The sequence below is a fragment of the Bubalus kerabau genome, chromosome 21, assembly GCF_029407905.1.
Source record: "Bubalus kerabau isolate K-KA32 ecotype Philippines breed swamp buffalo chromosome 21, PCC_UOA_SB_1v2, whole genome shotgun sequence".
Lineage (NCBI taxonomy): Eukaryota > Metazoa > Chordata > Mammalia > Artiodactyla > Bovidae > Bubalus > Bubalus kerabau.
The window spans coordinates 35,475,732-35,487,816 of record NC_073644.1 but is presented as its reverse complement, the minus strand read 5'-3'; the positions used below and the strand labels follow the sequence as shown (position 1 = coordinate 35,487,816).

The following is a 12,085-nucleotide window of genomic DNA, read 5'->3' as shown; positions in this document are numbered from 1 at the left end:
TCGTGTCTGACTTCTCTGCAACCCCATGAACTGCAGCACGCCAGGCCTCCCTGTCCATCACCATCTCCCGGAGTTCACTCAAACTCACATCCATCGAGTCGGTGATGCCATCCAGCCATCTCATCCTCTGTCGTCCCCTTCTCCTCCTGCCCCCAATCCCTCCCAGCATCAGAGTCTTTTCCAATGAGTCAACTCTTTGCATGAGGTGACCAAAGTACTGGAGTTTTAGCTTTAGCATCATTCCTTCCAAAGAACACCCAAGACTGATCTCCTTCAGAATGGACTGGTTGGATGTCCTTGCAGCCCAAGGGACTCTCAAGAGTCTTTTCCAACACCACAGCTCAAAAGCATCAATTCTTCGGTGCTCAGGGCGGGTACACTGGGGGACTGGGATTGACATACTCACATTGCTAGAGATAGATAACTAATAATCTACTGTAGAGCACAGGGAACTCTACACAATACTCTGTAGTGACCTATATGATAAAAGAATCTAAAAATGAGTTGATATATGGGTATGTATACCTGATTCACTTTGCTGTACAGCAGAAACTACAACATTACAGATCAACCATACTACAATAAAGACTGATTTTAAAAAAGAGATACTGGTGGCTTGAACTAGAGAGTTAGTAGCAAAATGGAGACATCAGTAGGTATGGAGAAAAGTACCTGGGTTTGAGATTTATTTTTGAGGTAGATTTATCAGACTGCTGATGGATAAAACTTAGACTGGCCACAGATTACTTTCTTGAGAAAAAACTTTTTAAAATGTTAACTGAGCAACTGATAATCACTTTAGGTTTTCTAGCCAGCACATACGAGGATGTCTTCTGAAAAGCTCTGGCAACTTGTTATTTTTATTCCATCTACAGAGCACTTTTGAGAAACTATTCCTTTAGGTAGAGAGAAAGACAATGTGATTTCTTTCACAGAATTCTGTCCTAACACCAAAAATAAATTCTGAACTCATGCCAACCAGTTGAAATCCCATACAGAGCCCTCATTTCCGGATTCAATGTCCACAGTACCTAGCACATCATGAGAATTTAATAAAATGTTTTTTGAACTGAATGAAATAGCTTTCTTTCCTGGTTGGGCACCATAACCAGCTATTTCAGAATTGCACCACCTTTTATCAACCACAACAAAATAAAGTAAAAAACAGGAATGATCCTGTTTTTAAATTTTTGCATGATACAGACTTGGCCCTTAATGGGAAAACCAAATACAAATGTCAACACGCCTCAAATTAATTTACAAAGAATGCAATCTCAATTAGGGGCCAACAGCATTTTTACTAAGAACCTAAGAAAATTAAAGCCATTTGGAAAAACAATTGAGGAAAGACTGTCAAGGAAAATCCTCAACAAAGAATAGTACGGGGAAAGATTACCAGCTAATAAAACCTTAGACAAACAAACATTAAAAGTGCTACACTGGTGAAGGAAGGTGAGAGATGAGGCAATGAGTGAGTACAGAGAACACACAGTCAGTGCTTCAGGTGGATGAGAAAGGGGTAACAGAGCAATGGAAGAGGAAGGGATGGACGCTTTGATGAAGGCTTCAGAGGCAAGTGATTAGCAAGTTGAGGGTCTCACATCCTAAGTACATGCTCACATCACCTTTTCTGCTCAAAACCCTCCACACTGGCCAGCAGGGCTGAGCCTCTGGCTATTGTCTGGAGGTACCACTCTCCCTGATGAGCACCTTCTAGGCACCCAGGCAGCTCTCTTCCTCAAATATGCCAAGTGCCCGCCTACCCTGAGCTTTCACACTGGTCTCTCCTCTGCTTTCACTGCTCTTCTGCTTGAATCCCTCACCAGGGCTCCCTCCCGTCCTCGGTCTGGCTCTCTGCTCAAGGTCACTTCAGAGTGACCTTCCCTTCCCTCCCTGCTTCCCAAAACAACAGCCTCACTGACTCACCCTCTACTCCCTTTGGCCTGTTGTATTTTTCCGCACATCACTGCCCGACACTGAACGTAGTTTTTGCTTTGTCTGTCTCCTCCCACCAGAACACAAGCTCCAAGAGCGTGGAGACAGACTTTGTTCACTTTTGGGTCGCCAGTAACTACCACAGCAGAGGCTCGGCATGTGTTGAATAAACGTGCCTCAGACACACTAGGGGAGAACAGAATCAGATATACCCCAACTGCTACCTAAGCTTAGTGGTTTTAGAAGAAATCAAAGAGGAGGACCAACAAGTTTGACTTAAAACATCTTTGTTTTAAAAGACTTGGAAAATTTAGTCATAAAAAATACAGAAATTATCATTGTTCTTATCACTGAAGGTTTGGGGGTATGGAGCACATTATATTCACACAAAATACTACGCAGAAGGCGAGCTATGAAGACCATGCTTCCAAGAATAACATGGAAAACTGCCGATGCTTAATATAAGTAGGTTTTTAATATGTCAACTCTACTTACAACCCATAAACTAGAAAGAATGGAATACTCGCTTAGGTGTTTGCCGGCCCATACTTATCACCATCCTCTGGGCACCCCCTGCCCTTTCTACACCCCCCAGGGGAAGACCCCAGCCACTGTGTTTGTTCCTCCACCCCAGCTCCTATGGACTGCACCAACGGTGGACACCTAACACAAGTGGGCGCCATCACACCACCTCCCACTTAAAACTGAGGCTAACGGATAATGATCCACTGAATGTAGCTGCCAGGCAGCCATCTTCCCTCACCTACACCGGAAAACAAAAGAGCTCATCTGCTAAGAGACAGAAATGAGGGGCCACACAGTGAAGAGAGACACGCATACCATGAGTGGCAGCCCCCTTGGGGCCTAACAGCATCCTGTTTCCTGATTCCATGCCCTCTGATGGTGAACAGCATTTCCTGTTTTGAAATACAGCGAGATACCTCTGTATTCTTATATTAATAATATATGATCCTTCTTTTGCTTACACTCTCGAGTTGGTATCTATCATTTAAAATTTTAAAAATCTAGTCTACCATAGAATAGTGACTAAAACCTAAATCTTTGGATGTTTGGGTAGAGGTGATTATTTTTCAGTGTCTTCATTTTCCTCATTTTGGCCACAAAAAAGAAGCCTGCTTTGAAACTTTAAAAAATGCTCAAAAATAGGTATGAGAATAAATTCGAATGGTATATAATATGCCAAAATACCAGAGGCTGTATTGTAGTAATTTATGTTCTGTCTCTATTTTTAAAACTTCCTAAAATGCAGACACTTATGCAGACACATTACTCTTATGGTAGTAGAATAAGAAAAACTCTTATTTTTTAAAAAATAAAAAATTTTTTTAAAAATTATTTTTTTCTTACTCTTATGGTAAGAAAAAAATACTTTCTCAAAAACCACCATCTTAACTTTTATCAAGAACACATTAACATCTTTTAACAGGCATGCTGAACTTTCCAAGTATCTGCATCCACCTTCCATTACTTTTAGAAGTTTACCCTTCAATCCTTCTGTAAACTGCTACTAACTTTCAAAGGTAATCATGATGATTCTTCCCCACTTCCAGCTTTATTATTTTGTTTTCATTTTTTTGAGGACACAAATTGGTAGTATCATCATTCTCAAGCATGAGTTTCCACTTTTATTATATAGGAATGTACCCATGAAGTGTTTTAAAAAATTTTTTTTCTTTTTATTTGTCTATTTGGTTGCACTGGGTCTCAGTTGCAGCACGTGGACTCTTAGCTGTGGCATGCAGGTCTAATTCCCCATCCAGGGATCGCCCCCTACATTGGGACCACAGAGAGTCTTAGCCACTAGACCACCAGGGAAGTCCCCCATGAAGGGCTTTTACATGTTCAGTACGGTGTTAATACTGAAATAATGGCTTATCTATTATGCTACAACTTCCTTTCTTTGCTCATTGTTTTATTTATCCACACTGATATAAGCAGCCCCTGTTCTATCGATTTTAGTATTACTGCAAGTATTAAAGCAAACGTCAGCTGATTTGAGCTGTTAGGCTTATGTCCACCTTTTTAATATTTTAGATAGAGCTGAAATAAACATCATGGTACATACTCCCTGTATTTATGTGAATGCACTTTTTTTCATGGAAATGAATTTTAAGTTCTATACCTCTATATCGATCTTTTAGTAATGTGATTTTTGCCATCTATGTATCTTTGGTGAAATGGCTGAAACTTTTCAGAATTGGGTTATCTTCCTCTTAGAGTTATAAAGGTTCTGTATATATCCTAGATAGAGGTTCATTGTTGTGTATGTTTTGCCAATATTTCCTCCCATAAAATAACTTGCATTTTCATAACAGTGCCTATCGAAGAGGAAAATGTTCTAATTTTAATAAAGTCCAATTTATCAATATTTTATCACTCATACTTTTTGTGTCATATTTAAGAAATCTTTGCAAAACCCAAGATAACTAAAATTTTCTCCTGCATTTTGTACTACAGTTTTATGGTTTTAACTCTTATGTTCATGTCTTTGATCCATCTAGATCTAACTTTTACACATGATCCCCAAATTTGTATCTCTACCCAGATCCCTCCCCCCTAGACTCAAAGTTCTTTTTCTAACTCTATCATGTGGATTACATAATAGTATTTTAAAATTGTAATGTCTTAAAAACCGAGCCCCTAATTCTTAGCATCTGCTCACCTGCCCCTCCTACAGTCTTCCCCTTCTCAGGAACTGTAAATTCCAGTCCTCCAGGTCCACAAAAGGGGATGTGGAGCAGCCCTACTGGGATGTCCCTCCACTGAATACCCAAGACATACTCTGCAGCTTCTCTTAAGGTTACCCGACTGTCGTCGACACTGTCCTGGGTGTATAAGTCTATCCTCCTTATTTGAGAACTCCACATTTACAAACTTGCCTATTGTTAAAATTTACTTATCACCAATCAATACTCATGGCAATTTTCTGGTCATTCACAGACACATCCAGATTAATAAAAAATTGGAGTCTTCTGCCCACCTCTCCATGTTTCTACCCATCATGAACCCTGTATATTTGCCATTTTACTGCCTTTTTTCATACACAAACTAGGTGCCTTCGAAGGCTGATTATATAAACTTTTTTTTTTAAGAGAAAAAAATGTGAGTCTTCTGATGCTTTAGTTCCCTGAAGTGGAAAGGCTGATGCTCTGCCCTCTTGTCTCAACTCTCACACTGTAAACAAGCGTCCCCGTCACAGTCTACCTAGGGCCGCATTTTTCACCTTTCTTGCTTGTTTCTGGTGATTTCACTGTTGAAACTGGCCCCCACGCACGGTGTGAAGTGCTGTCTAGTGCTCATAAGCTCAAGAAGCCTCTGACACGCCTTCCACATAGAAGACATGTTACAGGATCCCAGTTCAGGCTTGAGATACGATGTTCCTGGTAGTGAGCTCAATGTTAATCATCAATCATCAATAATGTACATTAAACAAGGTGTTTTTACACAGAGGCTAAAACAAGGTTACGTGCGATCTGTGGATGGAATGCTGTGACCAAAGGCTCATAGGAGCCTCACTCTGTATTTCCCTTATGAGCAATGGTTCAGTATCCATTAATTCAGAGGTCCCAGCAACACTGTATTAATAGAACAAAACTACCACAAATAATAAGAACCTATATTCTGGGGCTCCAAAATCACTGCAGATGGTGACTGCAGCCAGGAAATTAAAAGACGCTTGCTCCTGGGATGGAAAGTTATGACCAACCTAGACAGCATATTAAAATGCAGAGACATGACTTTGCCAAGGTCCGTCTAGTCAAGGCTATGGTTTTTCCTGTGGTCATGTATGGATGTGAGAGTTGGACTGTGAAGAAAGCTGAGCGCTGAAGAATTGATGCTTTTGAACTGTGGTGTTGGAGAAGACTCCTGAGAGTCTCTTGGACTGCAAGGAGACCCAACCAGTCCATCCTAAAGGAGACCAGTCCTGGGTGTTCATTGGAAGGACTGATGTTGGGGCTGAAACTCCAATACTCTGGCCACCTCACGCGAAGAGTTGACTCATTGGATAAGACCCTGATGCTGGAAAGGATTGAGGGCAGGAGGAGAAGGGGACGACAGAGGATGAGATGGCTGGATGGCATCACCGACTCAATGGACTTGAGTTTGAGTGAACTCTGGGAGTTGGAGATGGACAGGAAGGCCTGGTGTGCTGCGATTCATGGGGTCACAAAGAGTCGGACACAACTGAGCGACTGAACTGAACGTTTCCTCCCCTTGAGAGTAGGAATCAGATTTTAAGCCATCTTTAGTGCCTCAGGTGAAATAGGCATTATTAAACATTTAGGTCTTAACTGGGAAGTAAATCAATAAATTTTTTCTTTTGTATAAATGCCTTGACTTCAAAATTCAACAGTTTAACACAGGCTGTATACTAAAACAAAACGCTTTTTTTTTTTTTTATAACTTCAAAATGACCATCAATGGTTATCACCAACATGCTTACCATTCTTGTTCTTCAGATTAGGGTCTGCTCCACTTTTTAGAAGCTTTAAGGCACATTGTTTATGAGCCCGGTAAGCGGCACAGTGCAAGGGTGTGTTGCCTAACTGATCCGAACAGTTAACATCAGGAGGATTCGGCCGGTTGAGCTAACAATTGAAGAGATGCAATGTGAATTATATGCCGAAGACAGACTTTCTTCCATAAAACCACATAACCGATAATTCAGGTGGACCCTCCCGCTCCTGAGCCTGGGCACAGCTGGGCTCCCTAGCATCTTGACTGTCAGTGGCTTCCTGCTCAGAAAAGCAGTGAACCCACATCACCCTGCATGCTCCCCTCAAGCTGCCATGGGGTCTCAGGTCCCACACTTCCCTGACCACAGACACCACACACCAAGCCGGGGCACTGGGATTCCATGAAGATCCGCTCGCTCCCACCAGTCTTGCAATTCACACTTGCGACAACAGATTACAAACTGGTCTACCAGAGACAGCCATTCACAAGAGTTAAAACCATAAATGTTAAATGTGTAAATGTTAAAGGGCTACTGAATTTGTTGTTCCCGGTTGACTCCTTTAAAAACAATTCTTTACAGTCTCCATTTCAGAACGTTTATAAAAAACATTTTAGGCCCCATACTTGGAAACCAGAGAAGCTTTTTCAAACAAGATGAAATAACTTTAAGGTAAACAGCCATGCTTCAGTCTTGAATTTAGAACACATTCAGAGTTTTGTGTCTAATGAGACTGTTTTCAGGAAATGGAAACTGGAAAGTAGGTCTCCTAAGGAGAAAAAATAAAATGGGTAAAGTTTTCAGCCTGTTCTAACATGATATAAATATTTCAAAACTAATGTCCCTTGTCTGTATGTTAATTTCTGGAAGTACAGCACACCTTTCAGAAGTAATTACTCATCAAAATTAAAGAAAGACATTCCCTTATAGGATTCAATACATTACACATCAATTTTAAATTGGCTTAATCATTAAAAAAAAAAACTATCCTTACATTAAATGCTTACCTCGAAAAACCAGATTCTTAACCATTAGGTTTTCAGTAGAAAGTGAAGTAAATCAGAGAAAAACACCATCATGTAAAATGAATCCTGCTTAAAGTATCACCAGACTGTGTTTTTAGATATTTAAAGACTTCTGTTCTATTACTCTGATCTCGAGTATTTTGGTCCCACAGTTTGTCTACGATATGAACTCAACTTTAGATTGAAAATTTCCCACAGCATAAAGAAATAACACATTTTTTTTTTTTTACCAGAGCTGTAAGTTCTGCTGTTCTGCCTTCTCTTGCTGCTGCTAAAAGTAATTCTTCAAGCTTTCTTTGTTGAGTCCTTTCTACAGCTGCAAAAGGAGAAGTACATATTACTCTACTTCTAGGCTGGATCCTATTAGCAAATTTATCACAGAGATGTATAAAGAATAAAGGGATCGTGGTGAGAAAAGTCACAATGTTTTGAATTGTAATTCAAATGCTGTGAGACTTCATTATTATTCTCACTGCTTCAGATTCAGATTACAGAGCTGAACTTCCCTCACGTTCAGATGAATTTATGTTTTCAATTCAGAGGTCTTTAAGTATGTTACTCACTACAATACCCATCACAGATAATTATGAATTATTTTTTATGCTGAAATATTATTATTTATGTGCCTTGGAAAGACAGATTAAGTGGGGAGAGGCGCTCATATCTTCCAGAACTTTAGAATGTGAAAAGTAATAAGAAACAGTGTTAATAGGAACACTGTTGTTGCTGCTCAGTCGCTAAGTCGTGTCCAACTCTTTGCAACCCCATGGACTGCACCAAGCCAGGCTTCCCTGTCCTTCACTGTCTCCTGGAGTTTGCTCATACTCATGTCCACTAAGACATACAAACCATATAAATATATTTAGGTTTATATATAAAGTCCATATTTTTATAAGAATATTTTATGTCCTTAACAAATACTATAGCATTTACTACATGCCAAATACCTTTCAAAACACTTAAAAAATATTAACTCACTAAATCTGTGTAGCTACTCTTTGAAGCATTACTATTTTCCCAATTTTATAGGTGAAGAAACTGAGGCAGAAACTTAACCTAAGTCACAGTCAGGACATGGAGGAGCTGGGACTTGAACTTGGGCAGGTGGGTTTCAGAGTACCTGCTCTTACCGTTAGTCTGTGCTCCTTATACTTGCAGGGAATGAGAGCAATCTAAGAGAGTGGAATATGTAATAAGGTCTCATTTCTACTATATCTAGGTTTTGTTCTGGCTTCCAGAAAAGCAGCAATTTCGTAGAAAGGTTAGCAATAATCCCCCTTAAAATATGTGTATAATGTCCTGTGCAAAGACTGCAGGGGAGGAATATAAAAGTTTCCCAGGTCTTCCTGATAAATAATGAACATTTATTAATAGTTAGTAATTACTATGCACTAACAGTTGTTCAAGACACTATGCATGCCCTTGCATTTCAACTAACGGAAACACAAAGCTTGAATACCGGAATAGCTGGAACCAGTTTAGCTTTGTCTAAAGAACTAACATTACTATATACCAGCATCTGCTATTCTCACATTTTTATTTTCACACCCAGATCGCCTCCCTTTCCATCTTGGAAGAAGGCGGCCAAGCCTCCACACAGGCTCCCAATACTGCCTTCTTTCACTGGAATTGATGCTCTTCAGCCTTTCCTCTCACTGGTTCTACGGCCACCGGTCTGTGAGCTTTTGAGGACAGTCCCTAGCCTTCCCTACATACCTCTGCTACTGCATGTATTTCCCAGAGCTGCACTTTATCCCCACAGTCATGCCTGAAGTCAGGTACCTGTTCTTACTCTTCTGTGTATCCTAGGCACTTATGACAGTATCTGGCACAGTGCATGTTTAGCCAATAAATAGTCTCTGAATACTCAAACAATGCTTAATAATGATCATTCCAGACTTTAAGGAAGGGTCATTATGTTTCCCTACGATTTTTCTCTAGATTGTCTAGGCTCATAAATGAGGGAAAACAGGATCCAGAAGTGAAAACTCTGCTTATGTTCCTGTCCTATATTCATTCTGGACACTGAAAAAAAGACTGTTGGTCTAGCCAATAAAAACAAGTACTCCAGTTTAAGGGACTTAAAGTTTCTAGAGTGCCAGTAATATTCTATTTCTTGATGTGGGTGCTGTTTACAGGGCTATGTTCCCTTGTGAATACAGCAAGCCATACATTATTAATGTGTACTTTTATGTATATATTTTATACCTCAAAAATGTTTTTAAAGCCAATACTCTACCCCCCAAATAATTTGTCCTTTAAATTTTAAATGTTATATGACTGTAAACTAGCTCTTTTCAATCAGAATTCAGAGTTAGGGAAGACCACAAAGATCATGAAGCCTAACTCTATCCTGACAAGACACTCACATACATGCCCAGGGTAGGTTAAATAGCAGTACACCTGAAATGCAGGTGAGAAACTAGCAAATATACTTCATTAACAACAGAAAATCACCATTTTGCAATTTCTAATAATGAGTGATTCGGGCAAGAATTATCAATGAACACTAAAATCACTGATTTGAAGTTTGTCGGTAATCAGGATATTTACCATGGTCTCAGTTTTTCTCCCCAAGGATTATTTACTAATTACAAAAGTGGGACTGTGTACTAAGTACCTTTACAGTGGACTACTAGTGATCAGAGATAATTTCACCAATAGTAGAACAAAAGGACATCAAGTACCTGTAACGATGCATTGGTATAAAGCATACAACCTCATCCTATGCCAACTACAACCTACGCCAAGAACGGATAGCCTGAATCTAATTTATATGAGAAGAGAAAAGCCCAAATTGAGGTGCACTCTACAACAGTAATATTATGATATTGATGTGAAATCTCATGAAGTTGATCATTATATAAGGAAATATCCTTGTTCTTAAGACATACATACTGAAGTATTTAGGGCTAAAGTATCATGTCTGTAAACTACTCCCTTATAGTGCAGGAAAAAAATTAAAAGTACATAAGTAACATTAAATAATATAAACCAGATGTAGCAAAATGTTAATAACTGGTGACTAAGCGCAGATGTACAAGTGTTTGTTGTACTATTCTTGGAACCTTCCTATAGGTTAGATATTTCTCAAAATAAAAAAAAGTCAAATGATATAAAGAAGGTACTGGAGTCCTCTCTAGTGCCTGAGAAGTAGTAATCTATCCTCTCCCAGGATTAGAAGTGTTTGGGAAGCTCACTACATCTTTTAAGGCAACCCAGGCCACTACTACAATAGACTGGACCCTGGCACTCCATTAACTAGACTATCAACTGGCCCTGGTCAGCCTCAAATAAGAATATCCATCTTCCAATATAACAGCCCTTGAAGTACTTGAATATGATTGTTGTATCTACTAAAGTCTGTCCTTCTGGGGTGAAACATTTTTTATCTCTACATGGCATTAGCCTGTGATAGGGTTTCTGGTCTCCCTGTGTGTGGTCTTGGTAGGTTGTGGATGTACTGCATGTAGTCTGACCCATTATCATGTTATCCACAAATGATATCATACCTGGCTAAGGGAATCAGAGCAAAATCTCTCAATTTCTACCTCCACTTCCCCAGCCAGGATCATACTGTAGCTGATAGATCATAGAACCCATCAAGTCAACCAAACTCTTGCCCTTAACACAGCTGGGTTGTGTGGGTGTGAGGTCAGGTGCTTAGAGCATGTCTTTACAACTAGCCCCATGAAATGTCAACTTGTCACGCAAACCCAGTATCCCAGTCCATCAGGAGACCATCAGTTCTGGGTTCTCATCTTATTACAAAAAAATGACAGAATAGTCATTTCAAACACTTATTACAAACACACAGTACCTCATCCTCCCAATCAGATCACGATTTATTAAATGGCAGGGATCACATCTAGCATGTTCAATCTCCCCCAAAATCACATAATACCGAGTGTTATAGAAGATGTTATGTGTTGATTTCTTTATTAAAAATGAAAGGCTTCATTTTAAATGCAAGAGCAAGTAGAAATACTGATCTAAAAGGTGTCTGACAAGCAGACATTATCTTATAACTAGAGAAACAAGGGAGATTTTAGGTTTCAAGGCCAACTGGAAAGTAATAAAAAGCAAGACTGTGCTTTGTACATAGATAAAAATACTACTACTAAGTCAATGCCCTTCAAATGGAACATTTTGTGCCCTCCTCGGAACTGCAAAGGAAAGAAACAAAGGATGTGTGTGAAACTGCAACTTAAAAGTCAATACTTTATTCATAAGAGAGTAAAGAAGAAATCTTCCCTTCTCTCCTACAGAAATACTACCCAAAGATAATTACAGCCAAAGCCCTGGATATTTGGGTAACAATCCTAACAAACGAAGCTTCCTGACGTAAGCATTGAAATATTTTTGTCTTAAACTATTTTTAGAGAAATCCCTCCTATGTCTTCTTAAATGTAATTAAATCTTTGAAGTTCATCCAGCGATGAAGCTGATCCATGAGGAAGTTACTGTGGCCCTTGCGTTACAATGATGCCCTCAGGATAACAGAGCGGCCAGAGCTCTCTTTGCCAGAATCACATGACTCCCAGGAACCACACACTTCTAGTTTCCCTGTTTTTTGCTCCTGTATTCCTTCATTATCACACTTTTGCAGCCTTTCAGCTGTACTCTCTCATGTCGCTAATTTTTACTT

At 39.6% G+C, this 12,085-nt stretch overlaps 1 protein-coding gene across 9 annotated transcripts in view; it reads right to left on the bottom strand.

Moving 5' to 3' along the window:
• OSBPL1A (oxysterol binding protein like 1A) overlaps positions 1-12,085 on the bottom strand; it is a 228,779-nt gene that overhangs the window by 171,721 nt on the left and 44,973 nt on the right. For all 9 annotated transcript variants that reach the window (XM_055559777.1, XM_055559775.1, XM_055559780.1 and 6 more), the window contains 2 exons: positions 7,668-7,753; positions 6,401-6,545 (listed from right to left, as the gene is read on the bottom strand). In XM_055559777.1, coding sequence (XP_055415752.1) covers positions 6,401-6,545; positions 7,668-7,753 — 231 coding nt within the window. The remainder of the gene's footprint in view (positions 1-6,400; positions 6,546-7,667; positions 7,754-12,085) is intronic.